The sequence below is a fragment of the Saimiri boliviensis genome, chromosome 12, assembly GCF_048565385.1.
Source record: "Saimiri boliviensis isolate mSaiBol1 chromosome 12, mSaiBol1.pri, whole genome shotgun sequence".
NCBI classification, from domain to species: Eukaryota; Metazoa; Chordata; class Mammalia; order Primates; family Cebidae; genus Saimiri; species Saimiri boliviensis.
The window spans coordinates 106080250-106099675 of NC_133460.1; the positions used below are offsets into that span (position 1 = coordinate 106080250).

Genomic DNA, 19426 nt, shown 5'->3' on the forward strand with positions numbered 1-19426 from the left:
ACAATATTGCCCATATTAAGCTCTATTTTCTGAGTCAAAGTTTGGGTCATGTAAAAGTAAAAGTGGCCCCAGAGAAGAGAACAGTTTCTCGAAGATTGCCATTTAAACCTCAAATGACCATGTTTCACAGCAGGCTCAATACATTCCAGCATGTAACTGCATTTTAATTTCCTAAAACCACAGGATGTAAGTCTGATTTCAAATAGTGTCTGGACTGTGATATTCAATACTGATAAAACTGTATGGTATCCTCTTGAAAGTTCCACAAATTCAGCCTATGAAAAAAGATCTTCAATTTCTTCGAAGTACTATTCTCAAAGAAATTTGCTCCTGAGTTTTGTATATGAATTCTAAACAATTAATATTAAGAGCTAAAGCTACTGCCATAAGAAATATAACCTACTAGTTACAGGAAAAGAATACACAATATATTCATCACTCACCAGGATACAGTATGTTCTATGAGACTAAATCTTCTTTGCCATGTTCATTACTACTTATTTTGGAACGTAATTTTAAAATTTATTAACATGAATGTTTCCTTGAATGTCTATTCAATGGATGGAAATTATTCAATCACCTTCTCAACTTTATAAAAGCAGAATTTGTTTAGTCTCCAAGTATTATGTAAGAAGAAATGCAACGTTTAAAACAGATCAACAAGGAAAAAAAGAAGGTGAAAACTATCATAAGTTGGGGAGTAAGAAATTTAGGATCATAATACTATTAGAACGCAACTTATACAGATAAAGTTTTATATGTGAATATGAAATCTTTTAGTAAGATGTTCAGCAGTTTTCATCACAAGGAACTGGACTGTCCTGACCTTGAGAAAAGCTAGAGGAGACACTTTTTCTGAGGGGAGAGAGGAGAGCAGGTAAGTCTGTGTTTTCTCTTATAATACTATTGCTTTTGGCTTTGAGCCTGACTCTAAAACTGATGGACAAATTTCATGTTTGTTTTAAAGCAATACATCTGATCAATGGGGTGTAACTTTACTCAGAATAAAACGATCACACACTGACTACTAATTTCAGGTGTGGGAACTATAAAGCTCTAGTTATTCTAGGAAATCTAAATATCTAGAAAAACTGGGGCTAACACTAGGGTTCCTGGCATATGAGTCAGCGGGGTCCCTATGGTCACTCGTCATCAGATTCTAAGGTATCATCATGTGTAAGAAGGAGTCACTCTTGAGTTCATAATGGCTTTTCAAGGAGATAACAAAATACAACATTACATGAGTCAATTTTTTCTTACATGAAAATACCTGATTGTGAAACAAACGTGCATCTCAGAACTGAAGAAGTTGCTGCATCCCTTTCCCTGCCCCTTATCTTTCATTTGATCTTGCTCCACCTACTCCTCTCCCCTCCTCCGGCCTTTTCATTGATCTTTCCTTCTTTTTCCCCAAACTTAGACTACAGGTCATAGCTAGAAAAATGTTTGTACTCTTAAGAAATATGGATCAGGCATCTCCTCTGTGGTGAGGCTGTGTGAGGACTCAAAGTTCCATTAAGCACAATTGAGAATATCAAGGAACTTTAGGGGGAAGACAAGCATGTCAACTAATGCAACCCATCCCGTGCCTGTCTTACAGAGCCATGGCTGAACGCTGTGAGGACGAGGAAGGCTCTGCGGAGGAGGACTACTGTGAACTGTGAGTGGCACTTAGACTACTGGGAGATAAACAAAACTGCACATCTTTGCAGAGAACGGGATCAGAGTAAACAAAAGTAAATGCAGACAAAAGCCTGTGGCATGTAAGGGATGCAACATTCCAACTTGGCGAATGACCACCAAAACAACAACAATAGGGGGCTGTTCTCAGCATGCTTCTCATTTTAATCCTCCTTACAGCTCAGTAAGGTAGGTCTTATTACTATCTCAATTTTAAAAGTGAGAAATCTGAGCCCAGGGAGATTATTAAATTGCCTAAAGGCATACAGTTTACCAACTGACCATGAAGCCAGGATCTGAACCCAGGAAGCCTAACTCCATGGCTGTACTTTTTATTTTGAGTCAGATTCTTACACTGTTGCCGCAGGCTGAGGTGCAATGGTGTGATCTGGGCTCACTGCAACCTCTGCCTCCCGGGTTCAAGTGATTATCCCACCTCAGCCTCCTGAATAGCTGGGATTACAGGTGCCCACAATCACACCTGGTAATTTTTGTATTTTTAGTAGAGACAGGGTTTCATCATGTTGGACAGGCTGGTCTTGAACTCCTGACCTCAGGTGATCTGCTGGCTTCAGCCTCCCAAAGTGATGGGATTACAGGACTAAGCCACTGCACCTGGCCAGGGATATACTTGTAATGTCTGTACATACTCTTAGTACACAGAACATCTAAAGAGAAACAATGGGAAACAAAACTATGCTGGAAGTATACGCTAAAGATCTAAGAAGAAAGTCAAAAAAGTATTGTCACAAAACCCATTACAGTCTGTTTGCCTCCATGAAACCATTCTACAACTTTATTCAGTCTAGTTGGCCAATCTTTGTCTTCTCTACACTGACTAAATAATCCATCTAGCAGGCAATTTTTATGCACTATGATACTTAAAAAGATATGGATGTTGATATCAGTCCCTGAAAGCATATAAAAACCAACCTAATGGGAGAAGCCAGGTCAGTAAATGACACGAGCCCATGAGGTTTCTAAATTTTGCGCCAAACTGTGAGTGTGAGTTTGTGCGCATGTGCAAAGTCTTCCTCTATCTTCTACCTTACACACACACACACACACACACACACTTATGCACAGCACGCTCTATAATATATACAAAGCTACCTGGACCCTGTTAAGAGCCACAGCCACACACACATGGATCATAAAAACAAAGCCAATGATTTCTAGCTGAGCTCAGCTCCAAACATACCTGCTTCTGGGTCCTGGTTGAAACGGCAGTACTTGGAGTTTTCAAGTGAAGGCAGGCATTGCTCAATGGGCACCCAAACATATGTCTCAGGGCACAGCAAATCAGAAGGTCTATACTGACCCTGAAGAACAGTGAAGGAAAAAGGCACGAGCATTACTGACACAGCAACGCCGGAGATAAAGGGACCGGGGCTCCAGGAAAGGTTTGAAGGAAAAACTTAAAAGTCAATCAGAAACTATCTCACTGTAAATACTAAGCAGCCCTTTAGCTGATAGCTTTCCCATCTCCTAAAAGCATGTTTGACTCAAGGCTCTCTGAAAGTTAAACACCACCACTTAGGATGCCTGTGTTGATTTGGAAAATATGAGTTTTTAATCTCTTCCAGAAGAAATATTTAACATGATTCTTGCTGAGCTGACTGTTCAAGAATAACTAGTTTCAAAATCAAGTTGTCTTTTAAATACTAGTTAATTAACAAAGTGAAATTTCTTTTCACAGAGCACTGTATAAAGTGAACTTATTTTTCAACATGGAATTTTGCTATCCTTAATGACAAATTTTTAAATTTATGATTTATAGACTCAGTTGATAATATTCATTCTGTTCTAATGTATTAGAAAGTACTGTCTTATCAACATACTTCTAGTATAAGCAATCTAAACTGATAGAGGTATCATAAAGAGAAGTTAAAGAAACAGAAATTTCAGGGAAACATCTGATAATCCACTAAACTGCCTTTTTTTTTTTTTTTTTTTTTTTTTGAGACAGAATCTTGCTCTGTCACCCAGGCTGGAGTGCAGTGGCGCCATCTCAGCTCATTGCAACCTCCGCCTCCTGGGTTCAAGTGATTCTCCTGTTTCAGCCTCCAGAGTAGCTGGGATTACAGGCATATGCCACCAGGCCAGGTTAATTGTTGTATTTTTGGCAGAGAGGGGGTTTCACCATGTTGGCCAGGCTTAACTCCTGACCTCAAGGGATCCACCCACCTTAGCCTCCCAACATGCTGGGATTATAGGCATGAGCCACTGCACCCAGCTAATTTATGTTTCTATAATCCAATTATATACCTCAAATTTAACACAAAGACTATACAACAGGTGCTGAAGAAAAAAATTATTCGCTTAATGGGGATAATGAAGATAGTACAAATTATGTGAAAGCATTTCGTGAAAATTTTCATAACTATCAAGGTTTTATATTCTTTGAGCTAAATTAAAATTCAAAGTGTCTCTCTTCTAAATTTAAAAATTCATTATAAAAGTTAAAATCTAGCATAGTGTTTTTCCATTTTTTTTTACTACAACCCATAGTATAAGATATATTCTATATCACAGCCTAGTAAACATACATGCAAACATAAAACCAGAAACAAACCTTTTAGTACTCAATGCTTACCCATGTTATGTTCTACTTTACTTCATTTTTTAAAAAATGCTGCCCTTGAACCACCAAAACTGCTTTTACAAGCAGTAAATGGGTCACACCACAGAGTTTGAAAAATACCAGTGTAAAACTCTTTACAAAGAATACTGCTTAAGAGCTCAGCAGTTCCATCAGAAAGGCTCTATACCAGGTCCTGTGTGAATCACTATATGAAGCATAGATATAAAATGAACACCATGCCCTAGCAGCCTGTGAAGCAGAAGTCTGGAAGCCAACAAGGGAGGCTATACATCAACAAAATGTGAGGAAACATTCTTTCCTGGGAGATGGCTCAGGGAGGATATGGGGTTTTATTGAGGACGTGACTGACTGAATTAAGTCTAGGGTAGGATGAAAAGAAATGAGGACAATCTAGATAAAGGGAACAGCATCAATACACAGAGTTGGGCCAAGCAGAAGATTCCAAGCAACAGGAAATGGCAGGGCACCACAGCAATGGAATGGTGGGTTGGAATTCGATTCCGGGGGACGTTCTGGGGAGCAGTCACATTTGGAATTTTCTTCTAGATCAAATGGAAAGGCTTGCTGGATAAGGGGGAGAGTTTTGTCCTAATCCAACAGGAGCAGATAACAGGATGAGGACCAGAAGTCAGGTCTCTGACTCAAGTTTCCTGGAGTGCTCACTGCACTGCTGCTGCTCACTGCCCTACAGCAGGAGAAGGCCATCAACAAGGGGCAGCTCCAGGTGGTCTACAGACTCATCTAACATTAAAATTCAAACACAGAAGTAGGGATGAATTGATGATTTACTCAGGAAGTGTAATAAAGCCAGATATTTCATTGCTATCTATCTTGTAAAAACAATGGCATTATCTCCGTTAACTCCTAAACTCTTTTACTGGGGAAAGGCCGTGATGCTGTCCATGCTATTAACAAATCTGAAAACTAGACAGCACCCTAAAGCTGTGGGTCTAAATCTATTTTTTTCCTTCTTGGTTATATACCACTTTGAAAATTTGATGGAAAAAAAAAGCTAAATATAAAACCGAAACATAAAACTTCTCGGGGAAAAAAAGGACTAAAATTTCCTGTCCTTGGAGCATAAAAAATTTTCTTTTGTAAACAAAATGCAGCAACCACAGAAGAAGAAAACTGATGAACTGTACTTCCTCAAAGTTATCTTCAATAAAAACTATTAGGAAAATAAATAGGAAAGCCAAAAACTGGGAGAAAATATTGACAAAACATATATTAAAAGAGCAGACTTGTGTCTGGAATATATAAAGAATTTTAACAACCCCATTTTTTAAAAAAGGCAAACCACTTAAGCACTTCACCAAAGATATATGAATGCCTAGTAAGCACGTGAAGAGATGTTCAACATTATTAGTGACCAGAAACGCAAATTAAAACCACAGCAAATTATCACTGCATGTCCACTAAAATGGCTAAATTTTACAAAGATGAAGAAACAAGTTTTGATAAGGATTTGAACTAACTAGAACTTACACATTGTTGGTATGAAATGGTGAAGCACTTGATAAAATATAAATATCCTTGTACATATATCATTTGTGAATATCACTAGGATAAATTCCTTCAACTGGGGATGTTGGGTAAAAGGGTTTTAACTTTTATAGTGTCAAATGACTTTCCACAGAAGTTGTACCAGTCTACATTCTCATTAGCAACGTTACGTTCCCAAGTTGATTTTCCTCACGTCTGTACCTAGTGAGTATACTATCAAAACTTTCAATCTTGCTGTTCTAAAAAAAATCACATTTCATGTGGTTTTAATTTGCAATATATATCTTCCGTATATTTAGAGGAATTTGCATTTTACTTTTCATAAAGTTGGTCCATTTTATTGTTAGACTGCTGGCCTTGTCTTATTAAATGCTTCTTTATATATTAAGAACTCTTTATATATTGCGCTCTTGGTTTATATGCCACAAACATTTTCCAAGTTTATATGTCTTCTGACTTTGTATGCCACACTCTTATGCCATATGAAAATCTGATGTGTGGTCAAATCAATCTTTTTTTTAAGTGGCCTCTGGGTTTTACACAATAATTAAAAAGGTCACTCTCACTTGAAGATTATGAAAACATATTTTCATATTTTTTCTAGTACTTTCATGGTTTCATAATATTACATTTACATTTATGCTCCATCTGGAATTTATCATGGTGTAAGGTATACAAAAATAATCCAACTTAATTTTTTTCAAATGTTTACTCAATGGCCTCAGTATCATTGCTAAAACAATCTTCATTTCCTCTGCTAACATGGTAACTTACTAAATTCCCATATAGAGGGAAATCTCTTTCTGGATTTTCTACTTATTGTTATACTGACCTGTCTGCCTTATTGGGTAACAGTGCCACACAGTTTTAACTATTAAAGCTTTATATTATATTTTAATACATTGGAGATTTAATTCCCCCTCATCACTCTTCATTTGTAAAACTTTCTGGCTAATTTTACTTAATTGTTCTAGGATTCTGAATTTGGTACAGAAATATTACCAACATGAATAAGAAAACACTAATAAAAATGGAATGGCGTATCTTGACTACTGTGATGGCAAAACATAAAAGAAGAGAATACCCAGGCTGGACAACACGGTGAGATCCCATATCTCCATAAATTTTTTTTTAAATTAGCTGGGCATGGTGGCACACACCTATAGTCCCAGCTATTTGAGAGGCTGAGGTGTGACTATCACTTGAGCCCAGGAGGGTCAAGGCAACAGTCAGTAGTGACTGTGTCACTGCACTCCAGATCAGGTGACAAAGACCCTGTCTCCAAAAAAAAAAAAAAAGAGAATACCAAGAATGTCTGGGAAAAAAACAAAACAAAACATATGTATCATCTCAAAAAACAAGTAAGACCTAAAACATAGTAATGGCCCCATTTTCTAATATAAGGTGGAAATGAATGCTCACTGCTAAAATGCACAGGTCAAATACTGAGGGTGGAGATAGGGGTGACTGGACATCAACTTTTGAGTCCTTAACGTTAAAATAGAGCCTGTTTTACTTATTAACCTAAACCTTGCAGATGCGCATATTCATCAACAGCCACCTGAATCCACTGCCCAGATTTAACAATGATGCTGACCATCAAGAACATTTAACCCCATCTCTACCAAAAATACCAAAAATTAGCCAGGCATAGGGGTGGGTACCTGTAATCCCAGCTACTCATGAGGCTGAGACACTTGAACCCGGGAGGCAGAGGTTGCAGTAAGCCAAGATCATGCCATTGCACTCCAGCCTGCTTAACAACAGCGTAACTCCATTTTGGGAGGGGTGCAAACATTTAATCAGCTGGGCAAGGTAGCTCATGCCTGTAATCCCAGCACCGCGGGAGGCTGAGGCAGGCGGATCACTTGAGGCTAGGTGTTAGAGACCAGCCTGGCCAACACGGTGAAACTCCATCTCTACTAAAATATAAAAATTAACCGGGCTAATTTATTTAATGAACATTAAATAAATCCTCCCTATGTGACAGGAACTAAATGCTGGAACAGAAAGATGAACAAATCCATGCCTTCAGATAATTCACAACCTATTGGGAGGACAAAGCTGGATAAAGATGAAGTATGCATAAAATATATTAAATATGATTGTATACAACTGTCCCACATTTCTAAATTTTCACAGTGCTCTAAGAAGCTAATACTTGCTCATACAATGACATTTCATTTTTTAACTCTTTAAATACTCAGTTTATCTCATTCAAAGACCATAAGTGTAATACATTTTAACTTCTGCTCATCTGAAATCAAGTTTTGAGACTAGGTTATTTTTTCTTCTAAGTACAGGCTTATTTCAGCATTTCAGATACTCTCACAAGCCATCAAAGAACTGAGATTTATGAAATAAACCACTTTGAAAGGTTATGCTTTCTAAACTAAGCTGGTCAAGAGTTAAATGACCAAAGTGCGTAAAGCTCAATTTAAAGTCACCATCACACAAATGAAAACACAGGAGGTTGAAAACTACCCTGTCTTTTCAGCTAGTGTAAGAAGATGAGAAATGTTTGTATGAAGAATGTAATTACTTAAGGATTTGGACATAGTTTCCCATGGCCAGAAGAAAAAATATTTAATCAACCTCTAAGTACATTCATTCAGATTGGAACAATCAGGTAAAAGCAGATTAATTCTTTCCTATGGTGCTGACTTTTTGTAAATAAGAAGAAATCTGAGTTACCACAGACTTTTTAAGTACTCAAAATTTTGAAAATGTAATTGGTCTGACGGGGCTTATCACATAATTTTTTTTGAGAATTCTTTCAATCCACAATTTTAGAAGATGACTGCTAGACACCCTTTGCAAGTCCTCAGAAATTCAGCCACCCAACAAGAACAAAAGGAAATCGTATCAAGCAAGGGTACCTATTTCAAGAGGGAAGGCTACCATACAGGATAGTGTAGTTCAAGATAAGATGTTCGAAAAGTTAAAAGCTAATGTTTAAAAATACTAAACATAGAGAAGAGATGCTTACTTTTTATTATTAATTAAACATTTTTTGGTGAGGGATCATCACTCAATTCAAAGCCCTCAAAGGGAAAAGAAGTTCAGCAAATCCTATGATTTCTGATTTCACCAAACTATTTTAACTTCTGCCACTATTTACAGACTATTTTAGAACTGGAAAACAAAACATAAAAACAAAATAAAACAAACTAGCTACATGCTTCTATATTTTGAGTTACCAAAGAAGAGTTAATGTTTTACACAAAGTAGAGCTATAACAGTCAATGGTTTTTTTCTTTAATGAAAACCACTTAGACTGTTTGTAAGACTCAAATTGTACTATACCTCCCCCCCAAAAAACATTAAAATATGGCCTCACAATATTTCAATTAATTTTACTAGGTTGTCATAGAATGAAAACCTAGGAAATGCCAAAGTTAAATCTAAAACATTGGAAGGAAAAGAAAAACACCCTAGCTAAATACGCATCCTGCTCTACTTCTATTAAAAAAGACTGCGTCTTTTGGAAGAGGGAATAATACACTTTTGGTTTTTGGTTAATGGAATGAACAAAGGCATTCTTCTCACTTGCATGCTTTAGACTATAATTTGAAGAGCATTATCACATTGGTCCAATTTCTTACCCTGTAAAAGAATCACAAAATAAATTATAGGAAAATATCTTAGTTTGGCAAAATATAGAATTTGGCCTAAAAACTACAATAGTTTTGATAGCCAGAAGTTAAAAATTTTCTCAATATCATCTCTTACTGGATAACAATGAGCACAGGTATAAAAGGATGTATGCATGTGGAAAAACTGGATTTCACAATTAGTAATAATGAACATCTTTTATTTCCAGTTAAGATACTTCCCCTCAGTTAAGCTGTAACTAGTTAGAAATCTGAATTTTCAAAGGCAAAATTTATAAACTGGTACAGAGGAGGAATAAAAAATGTTTCCAGGACGCACTAGTGATCCATTTTTTGCAATGTTTTCATTGATGTAATTCATATACCATTAAATTCACCCTTTTAAATTGTACAATTCAGCATTTTTTATTTTCATAAGGTTGAGCAAGCATCACCAACATCAGATTTCAAAGCATTTTCATCATTCCCAAGGAAACCCAGTACCCATTAGCAGTCACTCTACATCCCCTTGCCCCCAGCCCCTGGTAACCACTACTGTACTGGCAATCCATTTAAAAAATGGAATACTTCGTCACACATCATACTTCCTATCTGAGTGGGAGTTAAAAAAAAAAACAAAAAAACAAAGACCCTGGGTGGCGCAGCCCACGTTACCCCTCCGACTGGTCGTCTACCACTTTATCTTCCTCCATCAGGCCACCTTGGCCACACTGGCTTCCTTGAGGTCTCTGGAACATGCTAGCCTGCTCCCACCTCAGATTCTCACTGACTGTTCTCTCTTCTGGTCACAGCTACTTTAAGTTTTTGCTCAATGTCACATTCTCAACGAAGCCCACCTGTCCTCCCTACCATTTTACTTCCATGGGGCTTTATCACTGTCTAACCGTCTTGTTAATTCCCTTATTTATATCTATAGAAAACTCCTTGTTAGAATGTAGAGTCAGGGATTTTAGTCTAACTTGATCACTAATGTGTTCCAAAATCTCCCCAGTTAGTAACTACTGGGTGAATGAACAATGGATCTAGTATACTCTGCCTATACCATTTCTACTTCCTTTCTCTAAACACTGTGGATATTACTTTAACACCTTCTGCCTTGCTCATTAACATGGCATGCATGAAGTAGTAATTGCTGAATTTGTATTTATGATGCAGCTCCAGCATGTTTTTATTGCCTAAGAATAGTACTCAAACTTTGGGAATTCAGTGAATTATCACCAAATGCTAGAATTACAAGGATATAAGCAAGACAGGAGCTTTAAGAGTTACTGAAATTTAAAAAGGGGTTTTCAGACTAAAGAAGGTTAGAAATCACTGGTTCATGTCAATTTAAAGGTTTTTTTAAAAAACAGAAAGTATATGCCAATGAAATGAAATTTCTTTTTTTTTTTTTTTGAGACGGAGTTTCGCTCTTGTTACCCAGGCTGGAGTGCAATGGCGCGATCTCGGCTCACTGCAACCTCCGCCTCCTGGATTCAGGCAATTCTCCTGCCTCAGCCTCCTGAGTAGCTGGGATTACAGGCATGAGCCACCATGCCCAGCTAATTTTTTGTATTTTTAGTAGAGACGGGGTTTCACCATGCTGACCAGGATGGTCTCGATCTCTTGACCTCGTGATCCACCTGCCTCGGCCTCCCAAACTGCTGGGATTACAGGCTTGAGCCACTGCACCCGGCCGAAATTTCTTTATTTCAAAAGAGATGCACAGCTTTTCATATTAATTTTCACTTTAAAAAAGAAGAAGGAAAGGCAACTTCTGAAAGGGTCTCTTTATCTGTTAGGAGAGTTGAGCAATGCCACTTTGGTGAGTAATGGCAATGACAATAATAATGACCTCTCTCTGTATTTGCTAAGAACACAGCCCTCAAAATAATTCTCCACATTGTCTGCATTAAATCTCATAACAACTTTAAAAGGTAATGAAGACAGGCAGGGTGCAGTGGCTCATACCTGTAATCCCAACACTTCCGGAGGCAGAGATGGACAGATTACCTGAGGTCAGCAGTTCGAGACCAGCCTGGCCAACATGGTGAATGTCTCTACTCAAAGTACGAAAATTAGCTGGGCATAGTGATACACACCTGTGGTCCCAGCTGCTCGGGAGGCTAAGGTAGAAGGAGCACCTGAACCCAGGAGGTGGAGGTTGCAGTGAGCTGAGATCGTGCCACTGCACTCTAGCCTGGGTGATAGAGTGAGACTCTGTCTCAAAAAAAAAAAAAGGTAATGAAGACAGACATTACTTCTATTATATAGATAGATAAAACAATAAGATGTTAAATAGTAATGATGAACTCAGAAAAAGACTCTATTTCTAGTCTCATTTCACGCCTAAATCTTAAAAAAGTCGTAATTTAAACGTATTTTCAAAATAACTTCCAAAAACCTTAAAAATCACAACTCAGTTCAATATGCACAGGGACTTCTCTTGACACCAAGGAAGAAAAGATGAAAAACCCTTGTGAGGTGTTCATTCTCTGCTAGGGGAAGAGCAGGCAGCTGGCCCCAATGACATTCACAGCCATGGTCAATAACGGGTGGTGGGCACAGGCTGCTATAGAAGCACGAAGGAGCTGGAGCAGCCAGCAATACTGAGGACGGCAGCAAGGACTGTCCACAAGCTGTGGTGGAACAGAGATGAAACAATCGGCTTTCTCTGCAGCAGCAGCTGGAGCTTCCTCAGAACGGGTCCCTCCTGCAATGTGTCTTAAAGGCCAAGTAGCATCGTATTTAGAAAAAACAAAAACAAAAACAGGCACTCGCCAACAGCAATACAGATCCAAGACCTACACAGTTGTCTCCCTCCTGAGCTCCCAAATACCTGTCCATCAAAATTTCAGCAAACAGGATGAAATGAGAAACAACTGTTTGATCTTTGCAGCTAGTATGTGGTCCTATGTCTACAGTTTCAGGAAGAGTCAAACATAAATTTATCTTTAAATTTATGTTTATCCAAAATGTTAACATTAAATTTGTTATAAAGAGTAATGCCATCTTCTCTCTGAACAAATGCCAATTTCCATAAATTCAAATTTATTGCCAGTAAGTATCTTGGTATTATCTGGAGAAATATTATAAAACCCATGGTTTTTAAATTACATTATGGTTTCTTTTATCTTATTACATCTTCCTATCTTGCTAGTTTTCCACAGAAGTACTGCTTACAATTGAATGTACAATTGATCAGAAATAAAAGAAAAACCTATTGTTTACAGAAAATTCCCTAGAACAATACTGAAGAAAGCACTGAAATTACTAACTCCTCTTTTTAAACAAATCCTATGTTAAAGGTCCACTCTTTGATTTTAATAGTAAATCCAGAAATACTTGATTTTAATTTTAAAGAGCTTTAACATCTTTTAAAAAATCTTTTATCTCCCTTTGGCCTTTGTAAGAAGACAGATATGAAGCCCTATGTATTCGGGACTACATATGTTTAAATGTGACATATGAGAATTCCTTTACATATTACATTATCTGTATAAGTTTAAACAACAGGCAAATGAGAAATTATTTCTTTAATTAGAGTTAAAGAATTTGCGACTTTATTTTTCTCAGACAAAAAAATCAGAAAGAAATACTTTCATATGATATTCAACCAAGTTAACAGGCTCGGCTTTTAATTGGAAACATCTGGGGATGGGCTTGGCAGATTGCAATAAAATTGAAGTTACCAATTCACACCCTGCCATTTTGAGGGCATTTTGTTTTTACAGTTTTCAAATCAAAACCAAACCAACTTTCCTTTGAACTCTGGTCCTGAACCAAAGATCTTTATGAGATTTCACTCTCAAGAATACTTTATAAATATTTTGAAGAACAAGAAGGATTTTGTATTTGAAAAGAGGCTAAACCAGCAGTTTGTTTTGAAAATTCAAGTTAAATTAAAATGTAAGTACACCAAAAAGCCAATATTATTTAAATACACACACACATTCTAAACATTAGTAGCACTGAACAACAACAAAAAAAGATTAACTAGATGTTTAAGTCTTTTATCATGTAAAGTTTACACTGGTATCCCAATTTTCTACTATAAATCTATCGATTGTACTAAAACTGACTGCTTAAAGAGATGCTCTAATAGTACATAAACAAAAGTAGTCCAAAATAATTCATTAGAGTGGGCTGTACCCTCAGAGAAAATGAGTAAGAATAAAGGTTTATTAAACCCAGTCTTTCCCCTGAAAGACAACACCAATGGAATCCCATCCGAAAAGTACTACAGCAGACCTCTTGCTCCCTGATTTCATTACATAAACAGAGATTGACTTTATCAGTCCCCAGGAGAGTGCTTTAGAAGAAACTCTAGCTGCTCTGTTTTCAAAAACTGTGTTTGGATTGTGCCATGCTCAGTTGGCGAGGTGAGCCAAGACCAGTAAAGACAAAGGATCTAAACATCTGAATCCATTTGTGTTCCCCAAATTCTGAAAGCCAACAGATGTACTCCATGTGCTGCTAGGCTAAGCTTTGAAAATTTAAAAATACATATTTTTTCCACTGACAAACAGAAAGTGATGGTATGCTATATTTCTTTAATTAAAATCCAAGGGTTCTCAAAGCCTCCAGGACTTATTTTAAAGCTCCTTTAAGACTGAGCTGTTTATTTTACTATTAGCAAATAATAGAGAATCAAGATTCTAATTCAGTTTTAATCACAATCTTTGCTTTTATTTTGGAAACCCTGAGTTAATCTTTTTTCTTCTAAAAAAGACAAAGAAAGCTTGTGAAGAAAAGATTCAAGGAGTCAACTTACAGCCCAAATTTAATTTCAAACTGAAGGGTCATAAGTTGAAAAGGATTTTTAAAATAAGACATAGAATGAAAGATGAAGACAAAGAAGATAATATAAAGAGAGAAGGAAAAACTCTAAGCCTCTTCAGTTTCTGTTAAAGATTAAATACGCATATGGATATTCATGTATGTGTCTATACATAAATTTGGCATTCACCATGTTTGTAAGAGGAACCCATTTAGTTGTTTATTTGCTTTTTTTAGGTTCTTGCTTGGAAAACAGCACTTACAATCACTGGTTCTGCCACTACCCTACTTGAGGCCACCCTCAACTAGACAAGAGAGAGGGGCTGACTCCATGTTCTCTCCCTTGAATCATTCCATCCTCCTACTGCCACTAGAGAGAAACGCTCGTGTAAGTTCCCTACTTAAAACCTCTTACTGGCTCTCCAATAGCTACAAGGAAAATGGGAAGAGCCCTTTCTAAAGTTAAAAAAAAATCATAGGTCTTTTGTAATTTTAGTTACAGCTGATGAGAAATTACAATGAGATAAATCACTAAAAATTCATGAATACTCTTAAATGAGTCTGGATATTACGAATCCCAACAGAATCTGCATGTTTGTAAAATGGTAACAGTACTATACTCACAAGTGTATATCCTTAGTCAATATCCACATAGTACACATGGATTCATAGCCCTTTTGCCAAAGTGCTCTGGTTGAGACATACCTGTACCATGTATCTGAGTCAATGGCACATTTGCTTTCAGTCTACTTTCTTATCCCTAACTCGCTCACCCCAGGGCCCTCACAGGATATCTTCTGCCTGGCAAGGCTACCCATTTGGCCTCAATGTCTATTCCACTTTTTTTCCTAGACAGTCTAGCACTGTTGCCCAGGCTGGAGTGCAGTGGTACTACCTTGGCTCACTGCAACCTCCGCCTCCCAGGTTCAAGAGATTCCCATGCCTCAGCCTCCTGAGTAGCTGGGATTACAGGCGCCCACCACTAAACCTGGCTAATCTTTGTATTTTTAGTAGGAACAGGGTTTCAGGTCAGGTTGGTCTCAAACTCACAACCCAAGGTGATCTGCCAGCAAGCCTCCCAAAGTCCTGGGATTACAGGTGTGAGCCACCGCACCCAGACCCTATTCCATTTTTGAAACCCAACCTAAATACTGCCTACTCTTACTTTACCAAGCTTTCCTTGGACTCTGCTTCACCTCACTACCCACTGCTCCCATCCGCAGGCTCAATCATGCCCTGTGCTGCCACTCCTGCATATAATGACTCATTATTAAATGCCTACCATCCTCCACATTCCATGCTGAGGACTTAAGCATGGTCCTTAGCAAGGTCCTGGGCATGCCACGGTGAACAGCAACACTGCCAGGTTCAGTTCTCAGGGATTTCTAGTCCAAAAGGGGAGACAGACTTTAAGAAAATAACCATACAGACATGTTATTACAAAGTATAGCAAATGCTATGAAGAAAAAGCACACCAATACAATGGGAAAACCTAATTTAGATTGGAAGGGTCAGGGTTGATGCCTTTCAGGAGATATCTAGATTTCCACAGAGGCCTATTCTAGAACTTAATACAATCTATTGGCAGTCGTCTGTTTATATTCTGTGTTTCTCTTATTTTTACATCACACCTCCCCTTCCACTCCCTGACCTAAAATTCAAACCTGGAGTTTCCTAAGAGCTAGGAGCACATCAATTTCTTTGTGCTCCCTATGCATATGCGAAATTCCTTGTATGGACCAAATTCTCAATAAATACTTACTGAGTTAAACTAATTTCTGTCAAATTGTATTTCTTAAGAAGAGAGAACCAAAGAATCTTAAACTTCAGACTTCAGACTTTCTTAGTTTCATTAAATATGTTTAAAAAGGAGGAGAGAGGGATATAGAAAAGTTAAGTGACTCGATCAAGGCTAATTACTGGCAAAACCAAGATCAGAACCACAGTCTTAATATTGTTTTTCTGTTAAAATTCCCAACCTAAAATCAGAAATAAGTATGAACACCTAAATTGTGTCAGCAATGTCCTATGTTTCTGTTCAGAAAGATCTGCCTAGTTAGGATCATTTGGGATCTGCCCCCTTAGAAACAAATTGGTTTTACTTTTCAACATTCTTTTTAAAATGCATATGTCCTGAATCAAACAATGCTAAAAAAACAGTTGCTAACAAATACACGGCTTTAATAAAGTCAGTAAGCTGTCTCTAACTAATCATATCTCTATCTGGAGCTACAATTTTTTTCTAGAATATGAAAACAGCAAACATTATTCAATGCCTGAAAGCCTTAATCATAAAGGTCTGTTTAATTACACCCCTGAGGGAAATAAGAAGTTAGCTATAACCTCATATTTATCCCAGGGGTGTAATCTTTGGTAATCATTCCTTTTTTTTCTGCCTGATGGAAAATTCATCACAAATGACTTAAATGCTTCAAGTTTAAGGATAACCTTTCCTCCCTCCACTGTGCAGCAGTAGGGGTTCTGGCAGAATTTACATCCTGTCCCCTTGGATGCCATCACATTCTGTGTGTTTCTGCAAGGGAAGACTTCGTAGAAAGTTAACTTAACAGCTTTTGTGTAATGCCTACACTTTAGCAGCAAGTTCAAGATTATTTCCTCCCCTTCTAACTTAAGCATAGTTATTTACGGGGAGAAAGTCAAGTCAATTTCACAGAATTTTAAATTACTGGGGAGAATGTATTATGTTACAAACACCAGAGAATTTTGGATAACTTGGGAACCCTTACTTCTTCATTCAACGACTATACCACTAAAGTTTCTCTACAATGGCACGTATCTTGGACTTTATACCACAAATGTATTTCCCTAAAATTTTAAGGAGCCAATCATCACCAAACAATAACAATTTAGAGATACTGAAATAGCATAATTATCAGTTTACCACATCAGAACTCTCTGGAAATAATATAAATAAAAATGAAGCTGATATCTGTAACTTCCAGATGCAGGAAAAGTATAATTTTGACAAGTTACTATTATGCAGAGCTTGAAATGACGGTATTAGTCACAGAGATGATTACAGTTTTGAGCTTAAACGTTTGGAACACTGAGTATGTTTGGAAGCTGTTGCACACAGACTGGTGATCCATCAGCTGTTGAGTTATCAGCTTCTGGTGGTGAGCATCTGAGTAATACAACGTGGTATGCAGCACACATTTTAACAACTTGTTTTTTTTTACTATGAGCTCATAAGTCTGAATATATTTAATGTGTTTAAATCTACTACAGTTATCCTTTTCATGCTCAAACTGTCCAATTTTGGCCAGTGGGAGCTAAATTGTCTCCTGAGTGCTTCCAATATCACCATAGCGGGCCTCAATACCCTCTAAGTTCTTTTTATCTTCAGAGAGACTACTTATTAAGGGAGTTTTAACTATCTGCAGATTTCACCGTGTGTTTGTGAGCAATGGATCTGAAAATCTAGCACTAAATAAATATGCAAAGCCTGTGCCAGTTATTTTAACTTTAGTCTTCGGAAAGAGTACGCTCTACAAGTATCTGAGTTTTCTTTCTGCAGTAACAGCATGAAGCACTTGCACTACGACTGCAAAGAATCATACAAGACAATTAAAAATAAGCCTTCCAAAGCACTTTTAGAAAAATTAGCCATAATTATATGGCATATAAAAAACATCAAAAATCTAGAATAAACCAAATGTACTGGGAGCATGAAATTTGAATAAAATAATAAACTAATGTTTAATATTTTTCTATAACTTGAAGTTATTGATTTTTAGTAAAGATTATATTAACATATAATTAAGATAATTTTGGTATTAATTAAAACAATAAGCTAATATTAATTGAGTAGTTACTGTAAGTTAAGCATTATCCTAACTGCTTTACATGAGCTACGCCATTAATCTCCACAATTATCCCATAAGGAGTGGTGATTATTATCCCTATTTTACAGATAAAGACATTGAGTCTTATAATGCTGGATACCTACATACAATAAAGCATAAAATCACGATCTGAATACAGCTCTTCCATGTCTGAGAATGGGAACTTAACTCTGCTAAAATTGTATTAATAATTTAACATGTTTAAATTGTATAAAGAAACATTTACAGTTCCATCAGCAGCTTTTCATGAAAAGAATGCATACATACTTATATTTTAAATATTTACAAACAATTGGAATTATAGAATGTTTTTTAAATCCTTAACGTTTACAAGAAACTGTGACAAACAAAAAGAAGCTACCACTGGGTAAAAGACTGGGCAACACGATAGTCAGTCCCACAGTCTAGCCCCAGAGATAACTATATGACTGTATTATACAATTATTTTTTTTTAATTTTCCAAATTTTTTTTTAAATTTTTTTAAATTTTATTTATTTATTTTATTGCATTTTAGGTTTTGGGGTACATGTGAAGAACATGCAAGATTGTTGCATAGGTACACACATGGCAGTGTGGTTTTCTGCCTTCCGTCCCCTCGCCTGTATCTGTCATTTCTCCCCATGCTATCTCTTCCCACCTCCCCACCCCCCGTCCCTCCCCCATTTCCCCCCAAAGGACCCCAGTGTGTAGTGCTCCCCTCCCTGTGTCCCATGTGTTCTCATTGTTCAACACCCGCCTATGAGTGAGAACATGGGGTGTTTGATTTTCTGCTCTTGTGTCAGTTTGCTGGGAATGATGGTTTCCAGGTTCATCCATGTCCCTACAAAGGACATGAACTCATCGTTTTTGATGGCTGCATAATATTCCATGGTATATATGTACCACATTTTCCCTATCCAGTTTATCATCGTTGGGCATTTGGGTTGGTTCCAGGTCTTTGCTATTGTAAACAGTGCTGCAATGAACAGTCGTGTGCATGTGTCCTTATAGTAGAATGATTTATAATCCTTTGGATATATACCCAGTAATGGGATCGCTGGGTCAAATGGGATTTCTATTTTTAGGTCATTGAGGAATCGCCACACTGTCTTCTACAATGGTTGAATTAATTTACATTCCCTCCAACAGTGTAAAAGTGTTCCTATTTCTCCACATCCTCTCCAGCATCTGTTGTTTCCCGATTTTTTAATGATCACCATTCTAACTGGTGTGAGGTGGTATCTCAATGTGGTTTTGATTTGCATTTCTCTAATGACCAGTGATGATGAGCATTTTTTCATATGTTTGTTGGCCTCCTGTATGTCTTCTTTTGTAAAGTATCTGTTCATATCCTTCGCCCATTTTTGAATGGGCTTGTTTGTTTTTTTCTTGTCGATCTGTTTTAGTTCTTTGTAAA

General features: G+C 37.2%; 1 protein-coding gene across 16 annotated transcripts in view; it reads right to left on the minus strand.

The window, feature by feature from the left end:
- Positions 1-19426, minus strand: part of ATE1 (arginyltransferase 1) — a 266317-nt gene that overhangs the window by 149179 nt on the left and 97712 nt on the right. For 15 of the 16 annotated variants that reach the window (XM_074382989.1, XM_010332267.3, XM_003922136.3 and 12 more), the window contains one exon: positions 2882-3002. The exons of the other annotated variant lie outside the window; for it this stretch is intronic. In XM_074382989.1, coding sequence (XP_074239090.1) covers positions 2882-3002 — 121 coding nt within the window. The remainder of the gene's footprint in view (positions 1-2881; positions 3003-19426) is intronic. 16 annotated transcript variants of the gene reach the window in all.